Here is a 21,205-nt window from a genome sequence, read left to right as displayed (position 1 = left end):
TTCATATTCCGATTTTATAATCTCTTTGAGAACATCTCTAAGGGGTTAGGAGGTTACCCATACTAATAGTCCATGTGAAACCCCATATGAACACCTGTGATAAGACTCTCTGTATGAAAAAATCTCAGCCTGAGTGTTTGCTTCAATCATAGCTATGTACCTTTTGCAGTCAGATGTACAAATAAACACATAGATGCTTGCTTTCATACATGTAAATGGACACAAAAAGACTATCTAATTCAAAGGGGAATCTATGTTTGTGTCACTCATCCTCAGCAAAACATATAGGTTATGCAACCATGACATCCTCACAGATGGGAATGCAGATTACAGTTTATTAGTAATCTGGATTTTATTCCAGTGGCCATAATGCTGTTATGTAATTCTTCACTTTGTTTTCTGTACTCCACCTCAGGGCAAAACAGTTCTGAAGCTACTATGTGTCATTACTGCAGTCTTTTCCCTCAAACAAATCACAAAAATAATCAGATTCTGTTACAACAAAAAAGAAGGACAAATTGCAGTTAGAAAACAACTCCATTTCATGTTGAAATCATAACAAAAATAAATTGTGTAGTTTTGATTATATTAAAGGGGTCATATGATGTTGCTAAAAAGAACAGAAACTCTGCATACGCTTGCACGTTAATCGTTTATATTTTATATTAGTTCATGTAGCTTTTTGTGCAATAGATGAATAACAATTTATTTGTTTTAGATATTTTATGTTTAGATATTTCTAAAGGGTCTAGCGGGAGAGCAGGTCTCTAATCCACTGGCACTTGACTCCACAGTGCGTGTGCTACATCTATTTTACAGTCTCCAGATTATAAAACTGCATTCTGTCAGCAATGTAACGCGGCAGTAACATATAGACACCTCGGCTTGTAACTATACTCTAATTACTATTTTGAAAGTTATAGCGCGTTAAATTACTCCGTTACTAAAAAGTAATCAAATTACAGTAACGAGTTACTAAGTAATGCGTTACTGCCCAACACTGTTCAGGACATGGCGGCAGCAACAATACTACAGCGAGAATAAAAGATAAGCCTTCTTTCTTTGCGTGAACATTTGGGCGGCGTTATGCAAATCTTCCCACATCATGATGTAGACATGTGGGGGCGTGTTAGAACTAGCCGTTTTTGTAACTTTTATAAAGAATATCTCTTTGGATTTGAGACTTTAGTCTTTGCAACTTTACAGATCTTCTTTATGCACCAAGAGCTTGTAACACTTCAAAGAGAAAGGAAAAATTGAAATCGCATCATATGACCCCTTTAAAATTTATTATATGTCTATTTCTGAGGGTCCAGTCAAATGACTTGTGAAGTAAATTTGTATTGCAAATATTGTAATGCATTGTAATGAACAGTTATTCTACATTACATATTACATTAGTTGCAACATTCAAGTTTGCTTTTAAATGATAGCATTTATGCTTGTACTTATATATAGAAGCTGCAGTCATGTCGAACTATTTACAGTGAAGATTTCCAAAGGCAAAAATCTTGATATCAAAAACCATTTGGTAACTTTTGATTATCACTTAGCATAGATAGGCTGTTGCTGACTAACACTATGTAGATCTTAACAGACAATATTTGACATTATGTCTATAGACAAATCTTTTTCAGTTAAATGGACACTATTTGATACCTCTTAAAAGTGCATATTAATATTAATAGATAAAACACAAAAGAACACTTTTAAGGGTATTGCCCCACTGCTAAGCTGAGAAGCATTTTTATTCTGACATTATGATAGAGTAAAAACCACTTGGTGTGCCGTACTTGTTATAATCATGGTAAATTACCAGTAACCTTTCACATGGCACTTATGCCCTCCTGAAGTGTCTCATAATCCTATCAGGACTGAGATGTAATGCTGCAGAGTTATAGCAGATAGAAAACCTTCCTTGACACCTGCATGCCGAAACCTGTTTGTACAGTTCATTATTTTCACCGTACTGACCTATAAACAATAGCGTAAACCCAATGTCAGTTCTCAGTATTGATGCCGTGTGGGGTTTCAGGCAACATACAGTAAACATGCTCAAATTACACTTTAATATTTTTATTTTCCCTTTCCTCACATCTCCTACTTTTGCTGCTCTATTTCTTCACACAATACAAAATTTCTTCGCACAAACATTTCCTTGTTTGCTTGGTCAATTATGTATTTTTGATGAGAGATATAACTTGAACTGGAGATCAGCAGTACACATGGCCCTTTGCTGGAAAAAAAAATTGAACTTTTTGTTAGTTAAGGTTGGGCAAGAGAACAGGGCACCGATCCAAGACCAGCAAAAAGTGACTAGATGTCCAATGAAGAGCAATAAATAGACTAACAGATGGACTGTGTCCAAGCACAGTAAAATGGATAAGAAGCTTTGTTGTCTTTACGTAATGATCCTCCAGTTGCAAATCACCAACAAACACACAAGTGCAAGACTAGTGCAAGATACACTGAAACACACACAAAACATCTATATAAAGAAAAGTTGGTGCTAAATGAACTTCATTTTTAATATAGCTCATAAATCATCCATTTATTTCAATGTGCATGATCTATAACTTTGTTTCATCCTTGTTACCCAGCCAACTCTGGTAATAATTCAAAACTCAAACACACACAAAAATATATTACGAATTAGTATCTATTTTTTTCCTATTTATTTTATATTAGTATAAAATGTTAAAATAGTGAGATGCATTGCATTCATCTCAACACAGGCTCTGCATTAATAAAAACATTTGAGTCTAGCACCAAATGACAATAGCGTGATTAATCACAGATTTGCCATAGAGTCAGGTAAGAGAATTCTAACAATTAAAAATGCAAAAGATGTAAAAAGTGAATCAAACATTTTAGATGTTTCATGGACAACTTTTAATGCTGAACAAACATTCTGTCCTCACAGGCAACTAAATGTGTTTTAACTGGATATTTCTGTGATCCTGTTTTCTTTTTCTTTTTTTAAATAGGTAAATTTCCTAGTCCTGCCAATGCCGTTGTTTTCCAAAAATTCATGTAAGAACTTGTATGTTGCATGTTCATTTCACATTTACACAGGGCCATCATCAAGGGTGACTATTAAAATATTCCTCAAGCCCCTGTGAATATATTCACATTTTTTAAAATTTCAAGCTGCAGTTAATAAGTATTTTTGTTCAGTTCTCTGTGGCTCTTGAGTCTCTGCCAGCACTGGGGCCCTCTCCAGAGAGGAGGGAATTTTGCAGGCCTTGTAGAGTATGACAAAGAGAATGAGAATAAGCACAGCTACTATTGAGTTACACACAATGGCCACTATGGCAGCTGCGGACAGTCCAGCTCCTAGTTCTGTCTCCATGGTGAGTTGACCTCAAGAATCTGATGTTCAAGTATAGGGACGACACATGAAATCACAGTTCATCACAATAGGTTACCGTGCTTCAATTTCTGCTGCCATTTCTCATGATTCTTATAAGAGACAGCAACACCATCTGGTCCTTCAGTGAGTACAGTGATCTACTGATCAAAGGTTTGCATCTCTACAAATGCTGACTGTCTTGTTTATGTAGCCAGATCCAAAGGGAAATGCCCTCAGCATCTGAATGAGTCCTGAAAAACAAAGACAACAATATTTTCTTAAAGCGACAATGTATATTTACATTTAAAGGTCCAATATTTACTTACTTCTTAAAAAAAACATACACAAGCAGTGGGATCCAAAGGTCATGAGACCATTAGTGAAAATGTTTGCATTCTTTTCTAAATGAATACAACACTTTTATTACAAATAATATTGTCAGCATTGCAGTTTGATTGAAAAGGTAGTTTCAAAGTGTCTTAGTATTTAGACAAAACGTTGACATTTTGCAGTGATGCCAAGCATTTTAAATAAAAATGGGCAAGATGAATGCTGTGCAGCTCACAAATGACCTCAAACCCACTTCCTCTCACAGACACGTTTTGGGAGAAGATAAAGTTTGGCACCCAGAGTGATTTACAAATTTTGAGAGTTTGTCCTCTACTTAAAGTTCATGTATCTACAGCAAGATTGTTCATCATGTCAAATCTGTTTCTGTCGTGGGAATTTTCTATTTCAATAAAGGTATTTTCTCGCAAGCGTGTGACAAAGAGGATACACCCCAACTTATACCTTCATCAAATGCGGATGCTTTGATCTCATCCAATCATAATGCATATTCAACATATATGTCCATTTAAGGTGTCCAACTATGTCCTCCAGGTGGGTTTCTAAGAAGCCAGGAAGTCTAAGAAGCTAAAATAACATTTCCTGTCTCACACTTGTCTTGCACTTAGATTTCCTGTTATCTCTCATCTCATGACAAACTTAAGCACATTAAGGAGGCATTTAAAAAAGAAAAAAAAAACACTCTTTAGTAGAGTAAAGCAAATAAAACTACTAATAATATGAATATAGAATAAAATTTCCTCCAGTTTCTAACCTCATCTCCAGTTGTTTTCTCTACCACAAGGTCAGTTCTCTTTTCAGAGCTCAAACTACTGTTGGGGGGCCAATCCAGAGCAATTCTACTCTCATCATCCTCACGTTAAGAGACCCGGCAGACAGCAGTTATTACCAAGCTTGAAGTGAGACAACACACGGGCAAGACTGATGAGCATCAATCTCTCTCTCTCTTTCTCTCTCTTTCACTGCCACAGTAGGGAGCTCAGGCTTCGAATTATGAGAAAAACAAATGAACCGAAGCCTAAAGATTGCACAGAAAATTTGAAAACAAATTATGCCTCTTGCTCACTCTTTGTGAAATTCTTTCTATTTCTTTGGCTGAGAAAGAAAGATTCTGCTCAACATTAGACATTAGACCACAAGTTTAAGACAATGTTACTCTATTAAGCTAAATGGAAAAATGACCCCATCTTATTGCACTTTAAATGGTGTGAACTTCATGTTCCTCACACAGTCTATGAGGGTTTGGAGTATCGAGGGCACTAAGCGTTCAATATCATTTTACTAACAATATGCTTTGAGTGCCTCTCCAGATACAAACACCCTCCCTGCATCAGTCCTATTATCACAGCTCTATGTGCTGTTGAATAATGCAGACCTAATACTATAGCAGTGCTTCTATAAAAACTCTTTACAAACTGCTCTATGACTTACGTATACTGTAGTTAAGCCAAGCTAGTCACAATCAGCGACTTTCTAATCAATAATGAGCTGAGTGGAAATTGATGAGCCACAGTCCAACATGAACATTAGGCATCTGTGCATTCCATCCATGGATCCATGGAATATTTTTACAAACAATACTGGTGCATAATTGTATTTGTTTGTTTAATATTTACTTGTTTCTTATTTTACTTTGTTTAAATATAGGTCTATAAATAAAGCATAACAAAGTAAAATGCTAATTTTCCCTGCAACCCTACATAGAAAAAGCAGTTTGGAGAATAGATGGATGCTAAGTTTTATTGATTATTTTATTGATGACAGTTATGAGAGAGGTTAAAAGTTAACATAAACAGCTACAATAAAACCACCCACAAATAGGAGTTTGTTTTGTCAGTTTGCTTTGAAATGCAAAGAAAGAAAGATACTCCAGAACATATTATATTTTGACGACCTTATTGTGGTTAGTATTTATATATGCTTCTGTGCTTCTGTTCCAGATGAAACAACATTCATATGTTCACATGGCCAAGATATCGTTGAGCATCCGATCTACAGCTATTTGGAGGGAAAATGCAAAGTTGTTGCCAAGTGTTCATAGCATTACTGTAATCATGAGGAAACAAAATAGCTGTTTAGTGACAAGTTGCAACAATGCAGTATATGAGACACCTTATGATAATGTAATTGTATTATACATCTATTAGGTCTACTGAAATTGTGATAGAATATGGTCATTAAGGTAGTTTCCACTGATGTTTTTCTTCTCAGAAATAGGACGTTCAAAACAACTAGATGAAGTAGTCTACTAGTAGTTCGACTGAGGAAACCACCCCAGTCACACAATAAAACACTTGTCTGTCCCACACTACTGTGTGGAAGCACCACGGCTGACTGCTGCTGAATACGAAATACAGCAGATAAGACCCATTCAACTGATTGAGAAAATGGTTATCCAAGTCTTTACATCATACTTCAGCAATAAACACTATGAGGCGATGAACTTGCCTGTTTATAAGATGTGACGATGGTGCTCCATTCAAAATAATACGATGCGAGCCGCCAAACTGCAGTTTCTCATTTCATCCCGAGCGTAAACTCTGTTGTGGCGATGCCGCTTTTGCAAAGTGAACTTACCCGCATCGTTTACATATTGTCAAGCACTTCTGGTGCCGACCCCATTATATGAATCAGGCAAAATGAGTTGAGGTCCTACTGTGCAATCGGATCAAAAAGTTTTCGCTAAACATAGACGTAGATGCAGACGGGTCCGTGTCTGCCCGCGTTCAGCATCCAATGAATCGGGTTGATTTGAAGCGTCAGCGACTCGGAGATCTCACCAGTGTCATTTACTTACGTAATATTTACTTTTCGAGTGTAGCTAATATGCAGATGTTGTGGCGTTATTCATAACATGTAGCTCGGTGTCCCTGCAGTCACAGCCTGTAGGCGTGGTTGTCAGTTGTGTTATCCTGAGAACGAAAACAAACGTTAAACTCTAATCCAATAGCAACGCGAGCGTCCCAGGCGACGTGAATGTACCTGCACTGACTGGAGATTATAGACTCAGACTGTGCCACAGTATGTCTGGTAGACAACTGCTTCGTGTTTAAAGATAATACATTTTTGTCAGCTTTACAAATGTGCAATTGAATATTCAAAGATGTAACCAGATTTTGGGAGATGCTAAACCAATCTATTCAAAGTCTCCATACACAGGTTATTATCTTTCCTTACAGTATGTAGCTACTAGGGTTGTTGATTTAAATAATTATGCATGGTTAAAGTAAAAAAAAAAATGCATTTATACAGTGATTGTTTTAAAAGAAAGAAAACAGCCAAAATACATACAAAACAAAAGCTGTTTTCTTGATGTCTTGAATGAGTTGTTCCAGATGAGTTAATACAGTACAGTGCAAATAGTGATATTCTGCTAAAAATTATTGGAAAAGTATTGATTTAAAAAGCTTTATTTTATATAATTTTAAGACATTCAATGGCCCCCTTGAAAGTTTTTTTAGGTCTCGTAGTGGGTCCAGGCCATGTTTAGAACCATGGGCTATATGTAGGACTATGTAAATGTAAACTGAGGGATCAGACACTGAAAAACCCATTTTGATGGAGAACTAATCTGAATTTTTGGGAATGTATGGTGGTTACAGCCCTGTGTGTGTATTAAGATTTTATATAAATACATATATTTTATTTATTATAACATGAACAAGAACCATCAATATCTTTGTGTGCTCCTTCAAATATATAATACAGTATTAAACACATTTGTGCTGAAGAAGCTAATAAATGTTTCCTTTATGGTTTACCACTAACAAATCAGGAGCCATCAGAAGTCCCCATTAAGCCATTAGTAGGGAAAACAGCAAAGAGAGAGAGAGAGAGAGAGAGATACTTCACTCTCAGAATGTCAGACTCTTTGATATATAGAAGCAAAGAGTTTCCTATCTCTCATTTGAATTGTGTATGCCTTGTAGAAAAACTAGGATTGAGAAATAATTGTAAAGATTTATTTTCACACCCCATGTCACAAAACAGCCAACTGGCAATCCTTGTTCCCCTTACTCTTCTTACCAAAAACATTCATGCACACATAAACACTTTTTGAATTTCAGAATTTCCCACAAGTCTCATGTTGAGCAAAACCAGGTAGGATAGAGAAGCATTCGTGCAAAAATTTTCGAACCATATTAATGAGTATAACACTCTCAAAAGCTATAATCTGATCATTTTCCATCAACATCTGCGGTACTACTGACGGTCATTTAACATCATCTTTAAATTATGTTTGAGAATTTGGCAATGATAAACACACTTCTTTATTTAAACCCACAGATCCCTGATCATCCATGTGCTGTTTTCACATGATATTGTTGCATGTCAGCAGGTCATGATTATCATCCCTTCCTCCTACACTTGAGTAGGAAGCGATCATAGATAGCCTCACCTCCTTTGGCCAAATGATCTATCGTTCTCTGAGGTAATGCAATCTTTAAAACACCGTATCTGACATTCAGATCAGCTGCATTCATCAAGTTCAACATAGATGCAACATAGAAACTCTCAGGTGCTTAATCTGGAGATGCTTTCATTCAGTTAAGTGAAGTTTAGGTTTAGATTAATATTCTGACAAACATTTGGCAGTTTGTATTGCATCAGTGTGGGAGAGTGGGAAAGGAAAAAATGATGGAAGAAGTAGATCCCTTGTTGAGACAGTATGTATTTATTTACTATTTTTCTTGGTGGGTTGGTTTGCTGGTATGAAAATAAGGCTGGCATCCTTGGTTCATCTTAATTGTTCATCATGACCTTAAATAAGCAGAGAGAAAAAGGAATGAACAACATATTCTGTATAGGAAATAGGCTAATAGCATTTGTTAAACAGAATGGCCTGAGACAGAACTTAAAGATCTGTATTAGTATCTAATCTTTAGTATTTACTGCATGCATACAAGCACTCTATGCATTAAATGCTACACAGTGTTTTGAATACATTATTTCTGTTAAAGCATCATGGTATACCTTGTCGATCCAGTCATTGAAAGCGGACACACGGGTGAAAACAGTAGGCTTCTTCTCAGTGTTACAGCCCAAACCAGAAACGAAGCTGGCAATACCATGCACTTCCCAGACGCCGCCGGAGTTCTTACAGTTCAGGGGACCGCCAGAGTCACCCTGTAGGATGTTCATATATATATATATTTTTTTTTTCATAGGCTACAAAAATTCGTTTCAGTGTTTGAATTTGACTGGCTCTGTGCGCGGCGTTCAAAAACTATTTTTAGTAACTCTCTCCGCAGTTTACATGGTTACGCCCCAATAGGTGGCGACAAGTGATTATATTTTATTCGAGTGAGACGTGTCACTCTTTCAAGCGATTCGTTCAAAACATATTCATTCAGGAGCAAAACAATATGCAGTTGCTTTTGTGGCTTCGTTTGGAATGATATTTGTTGGCAGAGCCGAAACAGAAAGGTTACTGGCAAAATTGTGTCTAAAATGTAAGTTACGCAATATTAACTGTTCATTTATTGCACTGGCGCTGCTGTATGAAATCAATATTACACTCACAATCGTCTGAAAATTCAGAACAAAAACACTCTTGCTCGAGTGATAATGCATGTGTTAAAGTTACTCTGTAAATGTCAGCTTATAGATGTTTAACAAATGATGTGGCACAAGATAATATATAAATGAACACAGACAGAATAACATCACTCACATTGCAGCCAGCGACAACGCCGTCTCCACCAGCGCAGACCATGGTTTCTTTGACGGTGGAACCCCACCAGTCAGACCTGGAGCAGGTGGCGTGATCCGCAGCGGGCATCAGTGCTTGCTGCAGTCTATCAGGAAGAGGGCCTCCAGCTGGGACACAACCACATTATGTTGGTTTATACAAACTTCTGTACAGATTACCTCACATAAACACTAAAACATGGAGAAAAATCAGGTTTCTTAAATCAGGTCTTGTGCACAAGCACTTACTGGAGAGTCTTCCCCAGCCTGTAATATAGCAGGGGTAGTTGTTTTCGAGGATGGAGCCAGCAGGAGGAATGCAGCCCAGCTGAACAGTATCACTCAGTGTCACAGGCTCTGACAACTTGATCAGGGCAATGTCGTTTCTGAATGAGCACAAGAATCACAAGTGAGAGCTGTTGTTTACACTTACTTTGTTTATGTCTAGTCTGACACAAATTAAACCTGACAGGGTGATAAAGACCTGGATGTGAAGTAATAATGACAGACTGACTGTACAATATATATATAAAAAAAATGAAAACTTTGATTTGAGTTATTAGATAATCACATGATTTTATAATCCACCTTATTTTTCAAACTATTTCCTGTGAATGAGCTAGACTTCCAATTCATTAGTGCTACAGGTATATTAACTCTTTAACTGTCACCCCCCATTTCTGAACATACTTGAAAGTGCACTATCCAAACTTAAATTGTTATAAATCATGAAAGCTGTTGAATAAAGACCTAAGGTCTTTTTAAGTTATTCTTTTTAAAGAAGACAATCAGCAAATTACTGCAGAAGTGGAATTATTTCAAAATATGAAAGTATCAAAAAGTTATAGAAATTTACATTTACTGTGAAGAAAATGCACTGTACAAATTTTTTTTAATTTTATATAAAATAAATATTTCTCATAACAGGTTTTACTCTAAACGTGCTTCAAAAATGAAAGGCTTTATGTCTAAATAAGTTATGTTCCAAATTTGAAGTTGATATAAAAAAATTGAGGTTCCTGTGAGATTTTATTTAAAGGGGTCATATGATGCGATTTCAAGTTTTCCTTTCTCTTTGGAGTGTTTAAATGACTTTATTTACTGTCTTTACATTTATTTTGAAAGATGAAGCTCGCGATTATGGTAAGGGGCGTTACATTTCCGACGAGTGCTTGCGGTGTTCGGCCAATCACAATGCACTGGGTCAGCTGGCCAATCAGAGCAGACTGCACTTGTCGGAAGGAGGGACTTTGTAGAAAACGAAGCGTTTGAGAGAGGCGGGGCATATAGGACCTACAATAATGTACAGTATTTGAAAAATAATGTGTTTTTTGAACATTAAAGCATGTCAACATATTCTGTTACACCAAATACACAAAATAATGATCTTTAAAAAAGCATCATATGACCCCTTTAAGACGTTATACCACAAACAGCCACCGGGTGCCATACAAACTCCATTGAATTTTTTGATGCATCTTTCTGTCATAAATGTCTAAATTTTCTGTCAATATTACTTCTATCACAAAATAAAATATGGAATCATAAAACTCAGACCTTTCCAATGATATGTGTTTTGTCAAGATTTTAAAAATTCTGATTCTAAAAGACCGTAATACTTTTTGGAATATGACACTTGACACTGCCCACTTAGGGGGAGGAGACCGCCAAAAGATTTAAAGTATCGTTTCCATGGTAACGCAATATCCGATTTCAAAATAGTTTTCACAGGATGAATTTTGAGGTTTTAAGCTTGATATATAATTTATGATGATCAAATGATCACTAAAATAGGGAAAAAAGACAACGAAAATGCTCAACGTTTGCTCAACAAACCATTGTGTTTATGATTATTATAATAAATGAAAATGTGTCCAGCTAAAATAACTGGAAACAACTGACACTGTGAAAGCTTTGAACATTCAAGTTAAAAATGGTTGTGCCAACATTTATGTTAAAACATTGGTGGAAAAAAAAGATTTTATTATGGAAACTGGTTGCCTGTCAATAGTCAGTTTTACAGTAATTGGTCTGTAAAAATTGACTGTATAGAAATTGGAAAATTTTACAGTATAGTGGGCCTTATAAAAAAATTTTGACCACAGAATGCCATTATAGCCTAATTACTTATTTCAGAAAATTTTAAATATATGAATTTAATCAATGTATATTGACAAGACATGTTTTCCTTCCTATTAAGTGTTAGTTATGCTTAAAATGAAATATGACACAATTTATGTACAGATCTACTAAGTACAATACTTACCCAAGAGCCACAAACAAGGAGTTCCATTTCTCATGCACAATGATCTTCTGTGCACTGATGGTCTTTGAGCCATCCTCAAATACTGACAGGTCATGTTTACCAACATGCACCATGTAGTTGCGCCCAGAACTACAGGAGAGAAAATGCATGATGGTTAAAGATTAAAGTCCAGTTGAAATCTATTGATGTCCTCAAATTCACAACATTGAACACAATTGAAAATGATATGTTCATTTGACATATGAACAATATATTCAACTAATATACTGGACACTTATACCTGATGCAGTGAGCAGCAGTCATCACCCAGTTTTCAGCAATGATAGATCCTCCACAAGTGTGATACCACGAGCTACCGCTCTGATACTGCAGAGAGATCTAATCATGGGAAACATGAAGAGCTCATTAAACATACAAATACATGCTCAATTTAGAGACTGCTCAAACAGTAGAGTATTGCGCTAGCAACACCATGATCATGGATTTGATGATGGGTTTGATTCCCAGGGAATGCATGAACTCGTGAAATATAAACCTTGAATGATAAGTGTTTGCCAATGGCATAAATGTAATGAAGAGAGGGAGAGGATGTAATGACAAAATGTGTAAAGTAAAACTGTGGCAGAAAGGGTGACTATTAATGAGACAGAGGTAACAAGAGGGAATGAGAAATAAAGGCAGACAAAATGGTGCTACATTACATACCTGCCAGGGCCAGCTGTGGGGCCTGGCCTCCTCTCCATTGACCACACGAGAGCTGAGAGGCTCAATGGGTGGTTTTCCACACCCAAAGGCTGCAGTAGAAATTCAGAATAAAAACTTTACATCATTTACATATATAATAGAACAATATCTGTATTCATTATGTTGCAGGCTACTGAGTCTAAGTCTCCTGAGCACTTCTGTTCAGGTGTGCAGACTTCTTACCGCTAGCGATGAGCACTGATGCTAGGATGAGGGCGAACATGTTGACTCGGGGTCAGCTGCCGAACACTTGCCCACTTTTAAACCTTCTCTATTAGTGATGTCACACTGGCAACACAAAATTATGAAATACGTGCTGCATGAAGCGTTCCACCTGTTTTGCCTGGAAAAAATGATCACCTTTTGAGCAGCTGCTTTCCTTGAATCCATTCACACAGCCTTCATGCACAAACCTCTGACTAAGACTGACTAAGTTCAAATAATTTATACATATTAACATACAGTCCTTAACAATTTAGCATTCACATAAAAAAGAAATCATCCTTTGAAGGGAAACAGGTTTTCAGTTTATATTTGCCATGAAATTTGATCAACTTTTTTTTTATTTTCAGGGAAATAATATTTGAAATGGTTAATAAAGATGTAAGAAAATGGAATAAATAACAACTAGCTAGCTAGAATATACACTACTGTTCAGTAGTTTGGAGTTGGTAGGAGTTTTGGTTTGTAAGAGTTAATGTTTTTAAAGAAAGACATTTATGCTCACCAAGGCTGCATTTATTTGATCAAAAATAAAGTAGAAACAATAATATTGTCAAATATTATTACAATTTAAAATGTTCTCTTTTAATATATTTTAAAATGTCATTTATTCCTGTGGTGGAATTACTCCCATCCTCAGTGTCACATGATCCTTCAGAAATCATTATAATGCTGATTTGGTGCTCAAGAAACATTTCTTGTTATCAGTGTTGAAAACAGTTCTGCTGCTTAATATTTTTGTGGAAACTAAGATATATTTGGTCAGGATTAAATGTTTTGTAACATTATAAATGTCTTTTTTTTTTTTTTGATCGGTAGTGTAAATGAATCATATTTTGAATCAAGTTATAACATATGTTGTTAGTGATTTTTTTTCTCATAGTCACTGTGAACTATGTTACATTTGAATGTACTGTAACCTGTGGTCAAGTTTGAATGAGGTCAGCAGATGGTAAGTTCTCAGGGAAATGAGTTTAACATCAGGAGTGACCTATGTCTGCATTAACTTTTTGCATTTTGGGGTCAGAAAATTCAGCCAAAGAATATTGCACTATTAAGTCATGATATCATAAAAACACATTTTGGCCCCAGCTTGTGTTTTATGACAACTCCCTGTTGAATCATATAATTAAATTGAGCATGTTTTCCCTTTGAATATTTGAATGTAAAAATGCATTAAAGCAAGCATTTTAGTCTTTAAACACATTACCATTGTCAACAAGTTTGTTTTACATTTGGATGTAGTACACAGCTAATTACAGCTGAAAATGTATTTTGAACAAAGACACCTGAATATACAAACACTGAGTTTATCTGTTGTCCAAACAGCAGTTTGGTCATGTATAGTTTGCACTTTGACACGAGGATTAAAAAAGTGAACACAAGTGTACTTATAGTGTTTACTTCTAAACATCAAAGTCAGGATTCAACCTCACAGAACCTACTGCATTAGATGCCCTCTTCTTATTCAAAGGATAATGTTTTGAATGTTCACCCTAAAAGCCCTGCAGAAAACTCATTAGCCTGCGTGGAGATGCTTTAATCTCATCTAGATAACAGTGTATCCTGAAGTCTGTCAAAGAGAGGATAAGATTGTCATGCTGTTGTTGTGTCACCCTGCTGCTGATAAGTTTAAGGCTTTTGTCATCTCAAATAAAATATCTTGTGTAAAAATGACTAAAATGTAAATCTGTAACTTAATGCTATATGTTTTCATGATGTTGTCGTTTCCGTCTGTTTTCCCTAAATGTCAGAATGTTCACATTCAGAATATTACTATAATAATTTGAACTTATAAACATTAGATATACATTTGTACATGTAGAAAGGTATTTTTTCTTTCTATTCCAGTGATTAAATAGTTGTTGATGTTTTATAACGTTTTACAAGGAATACATTAATATTCTACAAATGTATGACTATATATAAGCCTCTCTATAGATGGCAGAAAAGAATTAAAGTCTGTCGTTACAGTCACTTTTAACAGTGATGTTCATAAAATGAAACAAAAATAATCTCTCATCTTACTTCATCAAGATGCATGAAAAGCTTGATTTTAGAGATTAACAATCTCTCTAACTAAATAATGAAGCAGTTAAATATTTAATGTGTTCACTCTCAGTGGCCCACTGTATTGCTTTGGCTCTGTACAAAGTCCATTTTGCTTTAGATTTAGCCCATCCCACCATGTCATGTGTTTATGGGACGGTCTTATATTGTCAGTATCTTATTGCCTGTCTGTTCTACCTTTTTTGTTTAGTGTTTCATATGTTATTAAGATCAAGAATCTTAACAACCAAAGTCATGTCTAAACCTACACAGGATTCAATGTATAAAGTGCCAGGTAAGCATTTCTGTGCTCTATTACTATAGCCTCATCTCAGTGTTATGCAATCATCTCTTAGGCCTTTATGTTTTGCGACATGGATGAGCGTAGTATTTTGTCAAGCCATAACTTCTGTTGTTACAAACTACAATAAAATTAGCAAATTTGAACTGATAGCTTAAAGTTTACACCATCTATTGTCTGATCTACTGTATGATTAGATATCAATGAAAATCAACAATCAGTTTTAGATTGTTTTTTTTTTAATCAGCCAAATGCATTGCCTATAGCCTAAGCTAGCACAGAGACCAACTTCATGCGCAGAATCGACCCTGTGAGTCTGAAAACCAAAGAAAAGGTATATATGAGTGTTTCACAGATGAACAATTAAATTATATAACACACAATGTTTTCCTAAAACAGTTATCTCTATGTGATTTTGTTTTTGAAAGGTGGATTGGTCAAAAAATATTGCAATTAATGCAGCAACAGCTCATCCACATCATGACCGTGAAGGAGCGACTTACAACTTGGGAAACTCATATGGCCGAAGAGGTGGGATGCCTCACTTCTGCTTTTTATATAACAAACTCTAATGGCTTCTTTTTGTTAATGCTTTCAAACCAAACAGAACTGCAAAAATAATGACTGTTCTAAACCAAAGCACTCCACCCATCTGCCACTGGTCAAACAAACACATGTTCCCACCCAGAAACACTTAAGCCAATGTTTTAAAAGCACCACAGAGCCACACTTTTTGGGAAAATCAATATAGAATCGCCACACTTCACCTTCTATTCTGATTCTCAAAGGCTTCTTTTACCATATCCTCTGAGTTCCGCCAGGTGCAGGAAAGAACGATGCTGCTGATCTGTCAGGTGCAGAGATTCTTTGCTCTATTCCTGCTTCTGACCCCAGGAAACCATCATACTACCACAGTTTTGGTAAATTTGCCTGCCATGTTTGCATTTTTAGATCATCTGATCTGCCCTTCTGGTTCTTTATCTATCTGTAATATTATAAGAATTATTTTGCATTTATTTACATAGAATTTAACATGGTTGGAAATGTGGGCCACACTTTTGTTCATGTAGATTCTCCAGTATATTGTAATCTTCACCAATGGAAAATAATGCATTATTTCTGTTTTTATTTGAAAGTGTTCATTTTTTTTTTTACCTTATGTTTGCAGTCATGTCGGAGAATTACATAGTCTTCATTGAGCAGCCGATCAAGTTAGACCTGCTGAAATTCATGCTGTACAGAGTTGCTGGAAAAAGCTTTCATAAAGTCATGTCCTGGAACCCTGAACTAGAAACCATCTTCCATGTGGCAGACAGACGCACTGGCCAGGCACGGCAGAGTCTATCCCAACATCATACTGACTGACTTCTAATTGTGGGCACTGTGTATTTCTGTCGCTTCACCTCTGACATCCATGTTTTCATCCCTGCAGCTCATCAAAACAAAATACTACAGCAGTGCCATGTTCACGCTGCACCAGATTAATGCATATGAGGATAATGGATATTTGATTATGGACATGTGCTGTGGAGATGATGGCAATGTGATTGTTGACTTCACAATGGAGAACCTTCGGACATCTGGAGAAGAACTTGACAAGGTAATACCTTCACAATCCAAAACATGTCAAATGTCGATAATACTGACCTCTCTTTCAGTTTCATATGAATTTAACTTTTTTATCTATTGGCTTTTCCAGTTCTTCAATTAATTGTGTACAAACTTACCACAGCGATATGTACTGCCTCTGGACATAAAGGAAGATGAGCCTAATGACCACAACCTCATCAATTTGCCATACACCACTGCCACTGCTGTGAAGACTATAACTGTGGTATGTGAGCAAGAGGTGGAGAGAGAGGGGGACTGAAAACAATAATATTTATGAACATCAATAACAGTCATTTCTCTTTGGTAATAATAGGTATTCCTGTTCCATGAAGATCTTTACAATGATAACCTGTTGCAGTATGGTGGTCTTGAGTTCCCGCAGATTAACTACACGTATTACAATGCTCGTCCTTATCGGTACTTTCTACGCCTGTGGCTTTGGACACATATTTGGTGACTCTCTGCTTAAGATGGATCTAAATGGAAAGAAGCTTAAGGTACCAACTTAAATTAAAATAGAATTATATGAGATGAGTTTGAGAGTTCACTTCAATTGAGAATATAATATTTGATCTGTCTTGTTGTCTGTAGGTGTGGCGCCATGCTGGTTTGTTCCCATCAGAACCAGTGTTTGTTCCAGCACCTGATGCTAAGGATGAGGATGATGGTGTGGTCATGTCTGTGGTCATTACACCAAGAGAGGTGAGTTTCTTAGTGTCATTAAAGCTCCATTGGCTTCCTTTTATGACATGTTAACATATTATATAAGTCATATATAATATATTCTTAATTTGGTCAAAGTTTAATCTAAGAACTCAGTCTGGACAGGTGTGATAATGTTGTGTAACTTTGTTTAGAAAAAGAGCAGTTTCCTCCTTGTGCTTGATGCCAAGACTTTCACAGAGCTTGGGCGAGCAGAAGTTCCAGTGGACATCCCGTATGGCACTCATGGACTCTTCAATGAGATGAGCTAAATTAGAAAATCACCAACTCGGATAAACTCATAAAAGTGAAACCAGTAATCATTAGAATAATCTTTATTGTGTGTTGTGGTAAAAGTTTTCTTTTTACTCTGCATATTTTGTATATGGCTAAGTGACATTAAACATTTTTGGAAAAAACTGACATACCTGTTTTGTGATTAACTATATTTGCTGTATTTTAAACAGCATTTTGATATTTATAATTATTATGCATGCATTTCTAGGACCTCATTAACTGAGAGATGAAATGGAATATTTGTACTTAATGCTGTAGGACCATCCAGTTACAAGTTAATGTTGTAAAAGAACATTTTATGCATCGACTACCCTTATTTTGTATACAGTGTAATTTTACCCTTATTTTGTATATATCCTTGCGGTTTTTAAATATCAAAATAAAGTGCAACAGACATCGGTAGAGGATCTAGAGAGGGAAAAAACAACAACAACATAATATCGACACAACACTGAAGAGGAAATAAATACGTGTCCAAGCATGATCCAAATAGCTTGCTTTATCTTCTACTTTTGTGTATTTCAACACAAGTGTGCTCCAAATCACTACGTGGCACTCGTGGTATACGGAAGCGCTGGCTTACACTTCTGTTTTTGACTTTTTAAAAACTTTTTTAATAAATAAAATTCAAAAAATTTACTTTTTGCAAAGAACTCTGAAGGCTTATACAAAACTGCTGAATTTGACAAACCTGTAAAAAATACACATCGCTGTAGCGAAGGAAGTGTTTTAGATGTTTAGAGCAAAGGTGTGTTGTGCTAACATTCAGTAGTTCATTTGTAACTGACATTGCAAATTCAGTGATTTCTCATTACAACAATCTCAACGGTACATTAAAGACTATTCAAACATATGAACGTGTTTAGACTGGAAATAAAGTAATGTCTTTGCAAAGAAGCACAAAACGTATCTTCAAACTGTTGGTAAGACCTATTTTAGTACACTTAATTTAAATGTACTATTATGCAACCTGACCTGACATTCGGTACACTTGGTGTTTTAACTATTTACTTAGTTTGTATTTTGGTCAATTACTGTATGTATTTTCAAATAGGTTTTCACCTGTAAGTATTAAACTAGAACTATTCCTTGAGCACGGACCTTTACATGCGAGGATGATCCAGACTGCCTGGCCTTTGTCTTCAAAGCCTAGCCGAGAACATGAAGGAGATGTGGCCGAAAGATTATGCCCCAAAATACAGGGACCAGTATTTCTTCAGATACGTTATGGGTCCCTTCAGCTCATTACGTGAGTATTGCAAAGACTTGTATATTAAAGTATTTATCTTATATGTGTGATTCTCTTTCGGCTGGTGAGTTGCTGGAAGAGCTGTTGTGCATCCTGTCCTCGCGTAATTTGTTGGCACGTGCTCCTGCATCTGAGCTGGCTGTCCCTCACATCAGCATGCAGCCTTGTCAGTGCCAACCTCTGCTCTCTTATCCAGATACGCTATGAATCGTGTCATATATGAGGACGGCAAGAATACTGACACTCTTTGTAAGCATATCGTCCGACCGACAGGACCTGGTTGGACCCACGTAAGCCCAGGCAGTGGTGGCTCTACCTGCGTCTCATCCACACCAAGGGCGGGGCTGAGCTGACACTGTTCAGACACAAGAGAACATGAATGGTGGCAGTCATCAGCGCCGGGACATCACATGCAAATTACTGAAAAAAATTTACTTCATTCGAAATTATGTGTAATGGGGCAATGCAGCTGGTGCTCTAACGAGTATGAGGCTCATGCTGTTATGTCGATCACATTGCCACTGTATCATAATAAATGTTATGAGCTGGCAGGGACAGCATTGAGGGCAGAACATCAGCGTAGGGGTGTACACAACATAGTTGAAACCAGGCATATTGTTCAGATCATGACTGAGGTTGGGTGAGCGGTTGCGCTGCTTGCACAGATAGTACATATGAGGTGAGTGACAACACATCTAAGTTATAAAACCGTATGAAAGTGTTGGGTGATGATACTCCCCCTTGTGGAGTGGGCTCCTACCCCAATAGGACATTCCACATTCCTAGAGACATAAGCCAAAGCAATTGTATCGACAATCCAGTGTGACAGCCATTGCTTAGACACAGGCAGGCCTTTCATGCATCCACCAAAGAATACAAATAGCTGCTCTGAGAGCCTGAACTGTCTAGAGTGCTCGATATATATGTACAATGCACGTACAGGGCACAAGAGCATATTAACCATCCTCGGGACGAAAAGCTGATAGTGTTATGACTTGCGGTTTAAGTGGTGTCAAAAGCACATTAGGTACATAACCCTTCCTAGTCTTTAAAGTGACTCTGCAATCACCAAGCCCAAACTCAATGCACGAGCTATCAATAGGGTATATGTCACCTGACAAAACCCGGAAAACAGGTCTCATCGCTTCCGCTTGTCGGAGAACGTGCTAACAGCCGTAATAAACAATAGTGAAATCTATTTTATATATAGACTTTTAAGATAATCAGTTAAACTAGCTAGCTGTTTTTATTGTTGATGTTTTATTCAATTTTTTATATAAATGTTAGCGAAAAGACTAACAATAAAAAACTTTTAGATATCATTCCGCATATGTGATGGACATTGGTTATGATAATCTTTGGTATCTACTTTGAAGGCATCTTGAGTAAAACTGCTTCATATTTAACTAAGCATATGCAAAACGCTTGAACCGGAAGTGGCGAGACCAGGTTAACAGAATACGGAAGTCTGTTGCGCATAACCCCTATTGACAGTGCCTGCAGGTCCCCAACTCGCTTAACAGAGGCTAATACAAGCAGGAGCACTGTCTTGAGAGAGAGCACACGCAAGCAGGCAGATTTCAACGGCTCGAAGGGGGGCCCGGGAGAACATCCAGCATGAGTGGCAAGTCCCAAACGAGTAAAGTGCAAGGGCGAGGGGGGTTCAGTCTCCTTGCTCCCTTTAAGAATCTCACCACTAGGTCATTTCTACCCACTGGGCAATGATCCATGTGAGCGTTGAATGCCGTAATTGTGGCCACATACACTTTCAATGTGGATGGCGTACATCCACTTTCAAAATGTTTTTTTTAGAAGGGAAAGCATTATTAGTATTGGGCAGTTAGATGGGTCTTCACCTCACAATCTGCCCCAATTTGTAAAAACTCTCCATTTGTGCATGTAAAGATGCCGTGTGGAAGGAGCCCTGGGCTCGGTGATGGTGTTTAACATAAGCTGAGAAAGCTTATGCCGCTGACAAAGCCCCGTTTAGCAGCCAGACATGAAGATTCCAAAACTCTGGGTTGGGATGCCATATTGTTCCCTGTGCTTGAGAGAGGAGGTCTTTCCTCAGTGGGATAGCCTACGGAGTATCTCTACCAGCTCTGGGAGCCATGGCTGGTTGGGCCATTTCGATGCCACCAGCAGAACTGGTTTCCTCTCCTCCCTGATTTTGCAAAGCATGCGATGCAGAAGTTTCACTAGTGGAGAGGCATACTTGTGCGCTTTCGGCCAGCTGTGTGCCAGTGTATCCACCCCCAGGGCAGACAGTGAATAGAACAGCGGGCAGTGAGTGTTCTCCACAGATATTAAGATATCTGCTTCTGCTCTACCGAATATGCCCCAAATCATATTAACAGTTAAAGGGTGTAAACT

General features: G+C 37.1%; 1 protein-coding gene and 1 pseudogene across 1 annotated transcript; one reads left to right on the top strand and one right to left on the bottom strand.

Annotated features, from left to right (window-relative positions):
• Window positions 1-7,916: 7,916 nt before the first annotated feature.
• On the bottom strand, window positions 7,917-12,643 carry ela3l (elastase 3 like). The gene is made up of 8 exons (XM_016466170.1): window positions 12,585-12,643; window positions 12,363-12,451; window positions 11,938-12,035; window positions 11,658-11,786; window positions 9,641-9,777; window positions 9,375-9,520; window positions 8,675-8,827; window positions 7,917-8,461 (listed from the first exon to the last, which is right to left on the bottom strand). The coding sequence occupies exons 1-8, from the start codon at window positions 12,622-12,624 to the stop codon at window positions 8,444-8,446; spliced, it is 810 nt and encodes a 269-aa protein (XP_016321656.1). The 5' UTR covers window positions 12,625-12,643; the 3' UTR covers window positions 7,917-8,443.
• Window positions 12,644-14,927: 2,284 nt separating this feature from the next.
• LOC107672700 (beta,beta-carotene 9',10'-oxygenase-like) lies at window positions 14,928-17,559 on the top strand (annotated as a pseudogene).
• The last annotated feature ends 3,646 nt before the right edge of the window (window positions 17,560-21,205 follow it).

This window comes from Sinocyclocheilus anshuiensis, unplaced genomic scaffold, assembly GCF_001515605.1.
Source record: "Sinocyclocheilus anshuiensis isolate Anshui unplaced genomic scaffold, SAMN03320099.WGS_v1.1 scaffold88, whole genome shotgun sequence".
In the NCBI taxonomy this organism is placed as follows: Eukaryota; Metazoa; Chordata; class Actinopteri; order Cypriniformes; family Cyprinidae; genus Sinocyclocheilus; species Sinocyclocheilus anshuiensis.
The sequence above is the reverse complement of the archived record's forward strand: the minus strand, read 5'-3'. Positions and strand labels throughout refer to the sequence as shown.